Below are 14,537 nucleotides of genomic sequence, written 5' to 3'. Positions count from 1 at the left end.
AGGTGCCCTGTGATAAACTGGTGTCCTGTTCTACCTTGTGGCCTTGTGGCCAGTGGTACTGGCAGCACCGGACCCACCGCCACCCTGAGCAGGAAGAACCGCTTAGTGACAATGAATGAATAAACTAATTAATATTATGCCCGCGTAAATGTCCTAACATTAGGAAAATAAAATTGGCGGAGTGATACCATTATAAAAAGGTGTTCTTCGCCTTCTTCTCGACCGTTATGTTCTGAGGAGAATTTTTAATCGCATAAATTCGAATAAAAACTGACTAAATAAACGTAATAAAAGTTTATTAATGACTAATCGTTCTTTAATGACAGTTTTTGTCGAATTTGTGTCATTTTTAACCACATTTGTAGCTTTAAAAGAAACATACCCGAGTTGTAACGGTTTCTCCTCAGCAGCAGGCGGCGACAAGCGGCTCGCGATTCAAGCGCGCGCCCACGTTCTCGCGATGAGTCGCTCGCGCAGTGGCATGACAGCGTTGTGTGCGCCACTTTAGCTCTGAGCTAACAGCTATACAAATCTAAAAACAGAAACGGCAGTTCTGTATTTTTAAATCGTTTAATTTTTTGAAACACATCTGCCCAACAGACAACACCGGGACAATGAGTTTACTGGCTAAAATCGCCGAAATTGAGAACGAGGTTTGTGAATTTCGCATGGTATCTTAGCTAGCGGTTGGACTGTGCGTGTGTTTAAAATTGCTCCAGTAGTCCTACATAGGCTTCCTACGTAGTGTACATAATAATGACTGCTGTGTCTAGTGTAGTGTACTTCATTACTGTACTGAAGCTATTTGGATGTCGGCCCTAGATAGTCAGGATTTTAAAAAGTACCTTAATCGAAGTTACGACGTTTATTTTATTTATGTATTCCCTTATTTGACTCAATAACCAATATAAATTCATTGGCATGACAGTAGAACAAGATGCACTATGGTTTATTTACGTATGTAATACATTTTCTTGCAATATGGCCTACTTCAAACTTGCTTAGTTGGCACTACATAATACATTTCAGATCTTATATACAAGTGCACAACAATAATTAGTTGTTGTGTGTAGTGTATTGTATTTTATGCACTCATTTGCTATTTTATTTGCTTCATCAACTGAATTGGTTCCATTACTGACTGTAATACTTCTGCTATGTATGTTTCTGCTATAATGTGGATGGATTGGATGGTTGACCATTTATAGCACAGCTATAGGTATATAATATAATAGGTATATAATATAAGGTGTATTATGGTGGTGCTGGTGGTACTGGTATGATTGTATTAGGTACAGCTGTGTTCGTAGGTAGTCTCACAGCTGTCTTGAGAATCATCCAGCAACCAGATATCTCCAACCAGCAGCAAAATCCATGAGACGAATAACGTTCACTTGTGCCATTTGTACCAGGACCACACTCGTACAATAGTCTTTAGTATCATTACTGATTTGAGAATGATCTACCAAAGTAACTAACTAATAACTTCCTATTAATGATAATATGGTTGTTGCTTTTAATTGATAGATTGGATGGAGGGCAGATGTGTCAATATAATAAAATGTTATAACAATAACATTAAGGTTGTGAATTTGTTCTGTACTTCAGATGGCTCGTACTCAGAGGAACAAGGCCACAGCGCATCATTTGGGGCTGCTGAAGGCTCGACTTGCAAAACTCCGGAGAGAGCTCATCACTCCTAAAGGAGGTGGCGGTGGAGGCCCTGGAGAAGGTGAGACAAGAAAGGCAGTGCTTGTCTTCTGATGAAGTGATTAAAACAGTCCAACAGAACTAAAACCAAAACATACCCTCTGTTTTAGGCTTTGATGTCGCGAAGACAGGAGACGCACGTATTGGCTTCGTGGGTTTCCCATCTGTGGGCAAGTCGACTCTGCTGAGTAACCTGGCTGGAGTGTACTCCGAAGTGGCTGCCTACGAGTTTACCACGCTGACTACAGTGCCGGGGGTCATCCGTTACAAAGGAGCCAAAATCCAGGTTCAAACTTTTCTCTTTTTGTAGTAAAACTTTATTTATTTACCTTTAGAAGGTATTTTATCTGAATTCTACAGAGAAACTGAAAGATAAAGGGACAACTGATAATTATTGTTATGAAACTCTATTGTCGGCACATGTTTGCTACTTATGTTGGCATGGAAGTCTGGCGAAATACCTAAGAGACCAAAGGCATGTCAAAATACAACCCCAAATTAGAAAAAGTTGGGACAGCATGGAAAATGCAAATGATAAAAAAAACACAGAGTTCCTTATATTTACTTTGACTTTTTCAAGTGATTTAGTGTTTCAGCTTTTATTTTGTCCTGTTCTTCATGCAAACACGTCTTAAGATGTGCAACAGTACGGGGTCGTTGTTGTCGCATTTTTCCACCATACTTATTGTGAAACATGGATGACGCTCAATAATGTTTTGGAGCTCGACCACCATCGCTGAGATCCGGTTTTGAATCCCAGTGGTGCTATCAGCCAGCCGGGTGTCTACACAGACATGATCGGCTAAGACTGAGAAGAAGGGGAGGGGTGGCCGAAGCCCAGCAACGGGGTATACCAGGCTCGCAGTGACGCTAACCAGGATAAAGCGGTTGATGAAAATGCAATGATCAGGTCATTTTGGAGTCTTCCAGCAGGATAACAACCCAAAACTCAAATGGGCACCCAAGAATGGATGAGAAGACCATATTTGACCATTGAGATTACTTTGGGATTTCCCCCCGATCTTGAGACAACTGTTCCATGTACTTTTTAATAGTTTTTAGCCCAGCTTATAGTAAAGCTGTAGTAAATCATAACATGCATTTTCTATACAAATAAATGTAAACTATGCCTTTGGATAACAATCATAATATCTTGACATTGACTCTGATGCTGTGTGTGTTTCAGCTCCTGGATCTTCCAGGTATCATTGAGGGCGCTAAGGACGGTAAAGGTCGAGGGCGACAGGTTATAGCAGGTAAAGAGAGCCGATTTTACTTGACACACACACACACACACACACACACACACACACACACACACACACACACACACACCAAGGCCTTTGTGTTTACGTGCACCTCGTGGCTTTTGCTGTGTGTGTTAGTGGCTCGTACCTGCAACCTGATCCTGATCGTACTGGACGTGCTGAAACCTTTGGGCCACAAGAAGCTGATCGAGCACGAGCTGGAGGGCTTCGGCATCCGGCTTAACAAAAAGCCGCCCAACATCGGGTTCAAGAAGAAGGACAAGGGAGGCATCAACTTTACAACTACAGTAGGTGCCCCCCCCCCCCCCCCCCCCCACAGGGTGTTACCCCAGTTTACCCTTGTTTAGCTTTATACACCACCATGCTAGGTGCTTATTGTCACTCACTGCAGCATTCAAGCCTTTCACATGATTTATGTGGCTGTGCCACTGAGAACCAAGCTTGAAAAATAAACACTAGTGACTGTATTGATCATGACTGACTGTATTGATCATGACTGACTGTATTGATCATGACTGACTATTGATATTGATTGGCAGTATTTATATTGACTGACTGTATTGATCATGACTGACTGTATTGATCATGACTGACTGTATTGATCATGACTGACTATTGATATTGATTGGCAGTATTTATATTGACTGACTGTATTGATCATGACTGACTGTATTGATATTGATTGGCAGTATTTATATTGACTGACTGTATTGATCATGACTGACTGTATTGATCATGACTGACTGTATTGATCATGACTGACTATTGATATTGATTGGCAGTATTTATATTGACTGACTGTATTGATCATGACTGACTGTATTGATATTGATTGGCAGTATTTATATTGACTGACTGTATTGATCATGACTGACTGTATTGATATTGATTGGCAGTATTTATATTGACTGACTGTATTGATCATGACTGACTGTATTGATCATGACTGACTATTGATATTGATTGGCAGTATTTATATTGACTGACTGTATTGATCATGACTGACTGTATTGATATTGATTGGCAGTATTTATATTGACTGACTATTGATCATGACTGACTATTGATATGGATTGGCAGTATTTATATTGACTGACTGTATTGATCATGACTGACTGTATTGATCATGACTGACTGTATTGATCATGACTGACTATTGATATTGATTGGCAGTATTTATATTGACTGACTGTATTGATCATGACTGACTGTATTGATATTGATTGGCAGTATTTATATTGACTGACTGTATTGATCATGACTGACTGTATTGATATTGATTGGCAGTATTTATATTGACTGACTGTATTGATCATGACTGACTGTATTGATCATGACTGACTGTATTGATCATGACTGACTGTATTGATCATGACTGACTATTGATATTGATTGGCAGTATTTATATTGACTGACTGTATTGATCATGACTGACTGTATTGATCATGACTGACTGTATTGATCATGACTGACTGTATTGATCATGACTGACTATTGATATTGATTGGCAGTATTTATATTGACTGACTGTATTGATCATGACTGACTGTATTGATATGGATTGGCAGTATTTATATTGATTGGCAGTATTTATATTGACTGACTGTATTGATCATGACTGACAGTATTGATATTGATTGGCAGTATTTATATTGGCTGACTGTATTGATCATGACTGACTGTATTGATATTGACTGACAGTATTTATATTGACTGACTGTATTGATCATGACTGACTGTATTGATCATGACTGACTGTATTGATCATGACTGACAGTATTTATATTGACTGACTGTATTGATCATGACTGACTGTATTGATATGGATTGGCAGTATTTATATTGACTGACTGTATTGATCATGACTGACTGTATTGATATGGATTGGCAGTATTTATATTGATTGGCAGTATTTATATTGACTGACTGTATTGATCATGACTGACAGTATTGATATTGATTGGCAGTATTTATATTGGCTGACTGTATTGATCATGACTGACTGTATTGATATGGATTGGCAGTATTTATATTGACTGACTGTATTGATCATGACTGACTGTATTGATCATGACTGACAGTATTTATATTGACTGACTGTATTGATCATGACTGACTGTATTGATATGGATTGGCAGTATTTATATTGATTGGCAGTATTTATATTGGCTGACTGTATTGATCATGACTGACTGTATTGATATGGATTGGCAGTATTTATATTGACTGACTGTATTGATCATGACTGACTGTATTGATATGGATTGGCAGTATTTATATTGACTGACTGTATTGATCATGACTGACTGTATTGATATGGATTGGCAGTATTTATATTGATTGGCAGTATTTATATTGGCTGACTGTATTGATCATGACTGACTGTATTGATATGGATTGGCAGTATTTATATTGATTGGCAGTATTTATATTGGCTGACTGTATTGATCATGACTGACTGTATTGATATGGATTGGCAGTATTTATATTGGCTGACTGTATTGATCATGACTGACTGTATTGATATGGATTGGCAGTATTTATATTGATTGGCAGTATTTATATTGGCTGACTGTATTGATCATGACTGACTGTATTGATATGGATTGGCAGTATTTATATTGGCTGACTGTATTGATCATGACTGACTGTATTGATATGGATTGGCAGTATTTATATTGATTGGCAGTATTTATATTGGCTGACTGTATTGATCATGACTGACTGTATTGATATGGATTGGCAGTATTTATATTGACTGACTGTATTGATCATGACTGACTGTATTGATATGGATTGGCAGTATTTATATTGATTGGCAGTATTTATATTGGCTGACTGTATTGATCATGACTGACTGTATTGATATGGATTGGCAGTATTTATATTGGCTGACTGTATTGATCATGACTGACTGTATTGATATGGATTGGCAGTATTTATATTGGCTGACTGTATTGATCATGACTGACTGTATTGATATGGATTGGCAGTATTTACATTGACTGACTGACAGTATTTATTATGACCAACTGACAGTATTGATATTGGCTGACTATTGATTTTGACTGACGGTATTAATAAGGACCGACAGTATTGATCATGACTGACTATTGATATTGATTGGCAGTATTTATATTGGCTGACTGTATTGATCATGACTGACTATTGATATTGATTGGCAGTATTTATATTGGCTGACTGTATTGATCATGACTGACTATTGATATTGATTGGCAGTATTTATACTAGCTGACTGTATTGATCATGACTGACTATTGATATTGATTGGCAGTATTTATACTGGCTGACTGTATTGATCATGACTGACTATTGATATTGATTGGCAGTATTTATACTAGCTGACTGTATTGATCATGACTGACTATTGATATTGATTGGCAGTATTTATACTGGCTGACTGTATTGATCATGACTGACTATTGATATGGATTGGCAGTATTTATACTGGCTGACTGTATTGATCATGACTGACTATTGATATGGATTGGCAGTATTTATATTGACTGACAGTATTGATATTGACTGACTATTGATTTTGACTGACGGTATTAATAAGGACCGACAGTATTGATCATGACTGACTGTATTTATATTGATTGGCAGTATTTATATTGACTGACAGTATTGATCATGACTGACTATTGATATTGATTGGCAGTATTTATATTGATTGGCAGTATTTATATTGAATGGCAGTATTTATATTGGCTGACTGTATTGATCATGACTGACTATTGATATTGATTGGCAGTATTTATATTGATTGGCAGTATTTATATTGGCTGACTGTATTGATCATGACTGACAGTATTAATAAGGACTGACTGTATTGATCATGACTGACTATTGATATTGATTGGCAGTATTTATATTGAATGGCAGTATTTATATTGGCTGACTGTATTGATCATGACTGACAGTATTGATATTGACTGACAGTATTGATCATGACTGACTATTGATATTGATTGGCAGTATTTATATTGGCTGACTGTATTGATCATGACTGACAGTATTAATAAGGACTGACTGTATTGATCATGACTGACTATTGATATTGATTGGCAGTATTTATATTGAATGGCAGTATTTATATTGGCTGACTGTATTGATCATGACTGACAGTATTTATGAAGACTGGCTGACTTAACATTGACAGTATTGATATTGATTGGCAGTATTTATATTGTATTAATCATGACTGACTGTTTTGATTTTGACTGACAGTATTAATAATGACTGACTTTATATTTGATCATGACTGACTATTGATATTGACTGACAGTATTAATCATAACTGACAGTACTGACGGTTTATACAGATGCACTTTCGTATTAAATGTATTTCAGTGTAAAACAGGAACGTCGTCATTTGGAAACATGAGAAGATAAAAACCAGCAAAAGAATAAAGCAGCTACATTAAACTGTTGTTCCGTAAATTTAAGGGTGAATTAAATCGTATTTAAGAGCTACGACGCCTCGACAAGCGAATCCAGGATTAGGGAATGTAGGATTGCTATATAAATGCAAATCGGCTGTCAGCGTTTCACAGCTCACTGGTCGCCGTGCCGTATTTCCTCACAGTGCCGTGGTTCTGATTTAAAGTGGAATAAAACACCACATCAAATTCAGGGTTTTTGTAAAATCAGTTTTTCTTTTGCTGTTTGTCTTATCAGTGGTGCTTTGAAGAGGTCAGTGGCAAACTGATCAAAGCTCAGTCAGATTCAACTTTAAGCGCAGTGGCAAGAGGTGAAAACAGGGTGTCAAAGCAGCGTAGCCTCAATACATAGGAAACAGTGGTACAGTCAGCGCAAAAGCAGTTTTGCTTCGTGTCATGACTAGTGGTTAGTTTGTTAAATGTGGCCCCTTGTGAACGTCACGGTCCCGGATATGTTAAAGCTGGTGTTCACTTAACATTTAGACCTCGGAGGAACTTAAAATTGATTTCCTTTTGTCTCAGTGCGCACAGAGCGAACTGGATGGTGAAACAGTGAAGAGCATCCTGGCCGAATATAAGATCCACAACGCTGATATCACCCTGAGGAGTGACAGCACAGCGGACGACCTTATAGACGTGGTGGAGGGGAACAGGTAAACTCACCTGCCCAACTGCCCTGTTTTTAAATCTGTTATTTTAATGTTCCCGTCGACCTTCTTACATGATGTGGTTTGAATTGCGTGCAGCGTTAACAATGGAACCACTGTGGAACGTTCCAGTTTGTGGCCCTAATTTTGAACCATTTTACGAAAAATAAATAAGTTCCGAACCAGTTCCCACCTGGAACCAAAGAGTAGAAGGTTTTTCAGCACAAATCATGACAACATTTATGAGTGTGTCAAGCTTTAGAAAATAAAAGGACATTTTATAATCACCGGTAGTTGATTTGTGCTTGTTTTTGGTTTAGAAACATCTGTAACAGCAGCACAAATGCTTACTGCTAATCTACACACCTCTGTTGTGCATTGTTGCAGCGCCCTCTATTGATGATGGACGCATCATTGGTTCCAATAAATCTGGTGCAAAAGCTGCCCGGTGCTCAGAGTAGCACCAAGGTTCTAAAAAGCTTAAACGGAATCAGTTCAAGATCCAGAAATAACATCTGCTGGAATAATTAGTTTTTATGAGACGTAAGGTTGGCTCGGTGGGTAGCACTGTCGCCTCACAGCAAGAAGGTCCTGTGTCCTTTCTGTGTGGAGTTTGCATGTTCTCCTCGTGTCTGTGTGGGTTTCTTATCACAGTCCAAACACGTGCAGTGAGGTGAATTGGAGATACAAAATTGTCCATGACTGTGTTTGATATTAAACTTGAACTGATGAATCTTGTGTAAGCAGTAACTACCTGTCCTGTCATGAATGTGACCAAAGTGTAAAACATGACGTTAAATCCTAATAAAATATAATAAATAAATACATAGATGAGAGATGATCCGGTGAAGATAGAGAAAACAGTTCCTTCAGCTGCAGTGCTTAGCACTTTCCCTACCACTAGAGGGCCCTGACGTCTCTCTTTCTATCTCTCTTTCTGTCCTGCAGAGTTTACATCCCCTGCATTTACGTCCTGAACAAAATCGACCAGATCTCCATTGAAGAGCTGGACATCATCTACAAGGTCCCTCACTGTGTGCCCATCTCCGCTCACCACCGCTGGAACTTTGACGACCTTCTGGAGAAGATCTGGGACTACCTGCAGCTCGTCCGCATGTAAGTTGTTCAAAAATCTCCCGATCAGATAAGACCAGGCCCCTGGTTTAGAGTTATACCTAATGGGAAAGGTTCAAATCTCTTCAAGGAATGATGCGTTACATCTCAGTACTTCCATCAGTGATTTAATGTGCAAACCCTTTTGACAAATAAGAGAACCTTTTATTATCCCACAGGGGGAAATTTGCAACGTTACAGCAGCTTTCAGGAATATAAAGATGTGTGTTTACACACATATATTAAAAAATAGAAATGTAAGGGTATATACGAACTAATGGCCGGGCTCTCCTGTACATCCTTAAATTGTTAATAACCTATCACTTACCCCTACATGTCTGTTCAGAAGTTAAACAATCTTTTTGCTTCTTTCCCAGCTACACTAAGCCGAAGGGGCAACTTCCCGACTACACGTCCCCCGTGGTTCTTCCCGACGACCGAACAGCAGTCGAAGACTTCTGCCTAAAGATCCATAAAAACCTCATCAAGGAGTTCAAGTAGTGAGTAGCATTATTATTATTCCAGCATTATTAGTGGATGTTAATCTGTTTGTATTCGGTTGTTTCTAACCAGTTCTGCCATTCACAGAACAGTTTTCATGATGATGGCTGATTCAAAATTATACGTGTCTTAGGTCACTTTTACTCGGACACTAGCCGATCAGGCAGAAGATCTTAAATTAAATGATTGATTAATTGATTAATTTGATCCCCAAAGGGAAATTGCAGTGTTACAGCAACAATTTACAATCACAAGAGTCATACGGCGACATGACGATGTAGTACAGGAAAGAATAAAAGATTAAAAGTAATGTAATGCAAAAATAATATAGAAGAATCTCAAACAATATATGAAAATATAAGAATATAAGAAATAAGAAGTAGTAAGACATCTAACACAGAACAAAAACTATGACAAACATTGTGTGCTATTCAAATAAACAGAACCATGTTCAAACTTGCAAATTAAATAAATTAAATAGTACCTTTTGCAAGGTTTATTGTCTTTCGTGGGTACTATAGGCTCTGTGTCCTCCTCTTGCACCAGAGAGTCATTATGGATTGATAGTCCTTTATTATTTATCATTATAGATTGATAAAGTCAAATATTATCGATTTCTCATTTTGTTTAAGCTCAAACTTTAAAACAACTACGTTTGTGTGCATAAATGGTGTCGCTATTTGGCATATTATTTGGTGTTGGTGGAGTGATACAGTCTTGGTGTGAAAAGGCCATGCTGTTACAGATAGCACGATTAGAGCGTTTCTCAGCCAATCAGATCGTAAGGTCAGAACTAACTGCTGTATACATTTTAATATTCAATTGTTTTACTGAAAATTAATTGAAAAATGTCAGTTTGTGGCGCTTGGTTGGCACAGCGGTAAAACACGCTATCGGCAGGCCAGACTTCTAACCGGATAATGATTGGCCTGGTCTAAGTGAGGTCCCAATGAAGTCCTCAAAGTATAATGGAGATTGGTGCATAACTCTCTGTGCGCGATACGGATCTCCATACGAACCCACTTGGTGCGGGTCGGCTACTGCACCCGTCTCGGAGAGGGCGTGTGTTTGTCGCGGCACTTTTCGGCTTTTAGTGGAGGTCTGCAGCAGCAGAGGAAGAGAAATACGATCTGGTAATTGGATACGACTCGACTGGGAGGGAAATTGATCGGAAATACATACAAATCAATGGACAAGACTTGAAAATATTTATAATAAGGGGTCTTCCACTGTAACCGAGGTTTTAGTATTAAGCTGAATGATTCAGGGTTCCAGTTCCATCCTCATCCTCATCATGCAGTCCTGTTCTGAACTGAGCTTTATAATTAACCTCCGTGAACCTCACGGCCAGCGTGTAGATCTTCGGGACTGGCTCAGGACACACCGCTCATTAATCACAGGTTCAGTAATGTTGACCCTGACCTCTCAATCCTTCTCTGCAGTGCGCTGGTGTGGGGCTCCTCGGTCAAACACAACCCACAGAAGGTGGGCAAGGATCACGTGATGGAGGACGAGGACGTCATTCAGCTGGTCAAGAAGTAAAAAGACTCTGTGATCGTTTGCATGATACGGCGAGTCCCGAGACGTCTACGAAAAAACCCAAAAGACGATAATCACGACTTCAACCTCGTCCGGGGAGCGAGGCAGCGTCATCGGTCGTCTCTCACTCTGTTCTTTACTTGCTTTGGACACGAACAGAATATATAAGAAGTGTTAATGTTGCGTTTCTCCTTTATGACGTGAATACGCTGCAGCCAAATTGGTTGAATGTTGTTAAATAAAAGGACCCAACTGTATCTATAGGTTTAAATAAAGTCTGAATAAAACCTGAAATGATGCATGTCATGTCTGATGCTTACTGATTTTAATGGTGCTGCTGGTTGAAGTGTTTTACATTGTGTGTAAAGTAAAGTGTATAAAAGATACACTATATCGCCAATAGACCACTGAAGTCGTGCGTCATTCTGTAGTCCTCGTTATGCCCATATTTGGAGACCCGGGTCTAAGTCAGATTTAAAAAAATCGGCTCTAACGCATCCTGTGCTAAATAAACATGTTCAGAACCCTGTACGTTTCGTCCTGTGTACATTTTTCTCCTGTACATCACTGGATCCTCTGAATTACGAGGTTGTTAAAGGGTCGTAATACTAATAATGCTAAACGAAAGCTAACGCTACTGCGCATTAATTAGACGTCACTAAACTACACCAATCGAATTGCCGGAACGAGCGGCCCGCTTTTGTTGAGTACAACCAAAGGCGTAACACCCGACCGTCCTCGCTTTCTACTTTAATGTAGCTAGCTACTAAAAATATCAACCAAAACTTGTGAATATCACGGCACAGTTACGCCGGTGAATCGCGCTGCTTCGTGTGGTTATTTAAGAGTCTTATACAAGAAAAAAAAAAAGAAAACATTAACAGGCTTCCAGTTTAGTGATGTCAATTAAGTGCGCATTAGCTTATATGTAGCAATATTCATATTTTTACGACTTCATAATTCAGAGGATCCAGTGATAATAGACAGAAGAATCTCCATAAGACAAAACCTAACAGCTTTGAAAAAAATTTTATGACTACAGGATGCGAGAGAGGCAATTTGCGAAATCTCCATTCATATTTCCCATTCAAAATTTTCTCTTAGACCCGGGTTACCAAATATGGGCATAACAACACGGCGTGGCCTACAAAATGACCACACGACTTCACTGGTCTATAGTATTCACTCACTCATTCAAGTAATCGAATTCAGGTGTTCCAAGTGTAAAGTGTGGTGGAGGGGGGGATTATGGTGTGGGGTTGTTTCTCAGGAACTCTTAATGCTTCAGCATACCAAGAGATTTTGGACAATTTCATGCTCCCAACTTTGTGGAAACAGTTTGGGGATGGCCCCTTCCTGTTCCAACATGACTGCGCACCAGTGCACAAAGTCCATGAAGACGTGTTTGAGCCAGTTTGGTGTGGAAGAACTTGACCGACCTCAACCCGATAGAACACCTTTGGGATGAATTAGAGCGGAGACTGTGAGCCGGGCCTTCTCGTCCAACATCAGTGTCCGACCTCACAAATGCGCTTCTGGAAGAACGGTCAAAAATACCCATAAACACACTCCTAAACCTTGTGGAAACCTTACCAGAAGAGTTAAAGCTGTTATAGCTGCAGAGGGTGGCTGACAGCATATTAAACCCTATGGATTAAGAATGGGAGTCACTCAGGTTTATATGTGTGTGAAGGCATATACACGGATGAGCCAAAACATTAGAACCACCCCAAACTTCTGAAATGCATGTAAGGGTGAGGGATCTATTACATATTGGGCAGGACCTCACAGCAAGAAGGTCCTGGGTTTGATTCCCTGGTGGAGCGCTCCGGGTCCTTTCTGTGTGGAGTTTGCATGTTCATGCACCGGTTTTCTCCCACAGTAACCAAAGTGTGTAGAACATGACGTTAAAATCCTAATAAATAAATAGTACAAGTTTGGTTGATAAAGGTTCCTCGTTGTTCACGTGTTGAATGAGGAAGATCTGATCAGCATAAAGACCTGACTTTAATGTTATAAGGACCAGATTATTATAGCCACACGAGTGAATTGAAGCATCTCTGAAGTAGCAGAGGGGGGAGTATGCAGTCAGTGATCCAAGGAGGAACAAACCATAAACCACAGACAGGCTGTTAGGCAGCAAGGTTATGGTGTCTGGTACGGACCAACAGAGGATCTACTGTGGCTCAAACTGCAGATCATGTAAATCCTGGTAATGAGGCGAATCTACCACAGCACAGTGCATCGAACCCTTCTACGTTCGTGTCTGTGTAGTCACAGGCTAGTGAAAACGTCATCATTGACGCCTGTCCATCATTGAAAGCATTTTCAACAGGCATCAGACTACTAAGAAATCTCCACCTCTTAATTTTTTTGAAGCTTTAGGACTTAAAAACGTCATATAAGATATTTAAAAAATCAATTAAACTCCAAACCCTCAGTTACACAACACACTGATCCATCTAATCGTTTTATGAATATTCCTATTGAGAAACATATTGACCCCCACTTTGACTTTTTAACCCTTTGATGCACAACCTGGGTCAAAAGTGACCCGACTGAGTTTTTATTTTCTATATCTTTGCAATAAATTAATTTCGTCATTCAAGCTTCCATGAATTCCTCAATTAACTTGTTTTTGATCATCACAAATCCTTATTTCAGTTTTATATTTTTTACTTTTTTAATTTCCTAATGCACAACAGGAGTCAGAAATGACCCTTACTATGGAATTTGACAGGAACTACTGACATTTGTAAGTGTTTGTAGTCAAAAACATATTTACTGATCTTTTGAAAGACGACCAAAGATTAGGCTCTTGAATCTTGAATATGTCCAATACTATTTGCTTGCTAGCTGTTTACATATTCTAGTATAGATAGCTTTTATTAGCTAAGACAGCAAATACTGTACATGAATAACTGACTAATGTGCATATGAAAATATTCTTGAATGGATGAATATGGGTCATTTTCCACCCATGTTGTGCATTAGAAGGGGTTTGCTTAGCTTGTGCATCAAAGGGTTAAAGATGGGACCTGTTATTTAGCCATGATAATAGCTATAGCAGCTGACATGGCATTATGAATCAAACAAACCAACAGGCATCGAAACTGGAGTCGAGTATAACAGTATAGGGTCAACTGGTCCAACGAGTCCTGTCTTCTCCAGGATTATGTGGACGGCCGGACACGTGTACATCATTTACCCTCGAAACAAATGGCACCAGGATAAGAGGAAGTAAGAGGATCCACTTTGGACTTCCTGGTACCAAATACCACAGGGCGGCACGGTGG

The 14,537-nt window shown here is 39.2% G+C and overlaps 1 protein-coding gene across 1 annotated transcript; it reads left to right on the top strand.

Moving 5' to 3' along the window:
• The first annotated feature begins 486 nt into the window (after positions 1–486).
• Positions 487–11,535, top strand: drg1 (developmentally regulated GTP binding protein 1). Its single transcript, XM_063013770.1, has 9 exons — positions 487–653; positions 1,609–1,732; positions 1,821–1,996; positions 2,897–2,966; positions 3,096–3,265; positions 7,964–8,094; positions 9,037–9,204; positions 9,579–9,701; positions 11,145–11,535. Exons 1-9 carry the CDS (start codon positions 615–617, stop codon positions 11,242–11,244), a joined length of 1,101 nt encoding a protein of 366 aa, XP_062869840.1. The 5' UTR covers positions 487–614; the 3' UTR covers positions 11,245–11,535.
• Positions 11,536–14,537: the final 3,002 nt, after the last annotated feature.

The sequence above is a fragment of the Trichomycterus rosablanca genome, chromosome 18 (assembly GCF_030014385.1).
Source record: "Trichomycterus rosablanca isolate fTriRos1 chromosome 18, fTriRos1.hap1, whole genome shotgun sequence".
Classification (NCBI taxonomy): Eukaryota; Metazoa; Chordata; class Actinopteri; order Siluriformes; family Trichomycteridae; genus Trichomycterus; species Trichomycterus rosablanca.
The sequence above is the reverse complement of the archived record's forward strand: the minus strand, read 5'-3'. Positions and strand labels throughout refer to the sequence as shown.

Coding starts and splice junctions, on each gene's coding strand:
- drg1 (XM_063013770.1), top strand. CDS start 615: ATGAGTTTACTGGCTAAAATCGCCGAAATTGAGAACGAG. Junction 3,266..7,963: donor GCATCAACTTTACAACTACA/GTAGGTGCCCCC, acceptor CTTTTGTCTCAG/TGCGCACAGAGCGAACTGGA. Junction 9,702..11,144: donor CTCATCAAGGAGTTCAAGTA/GTGAGTAGCATT, acceptor CCTTCTCTGCAG/TGCGCTGGTGTGGGGCTCCT.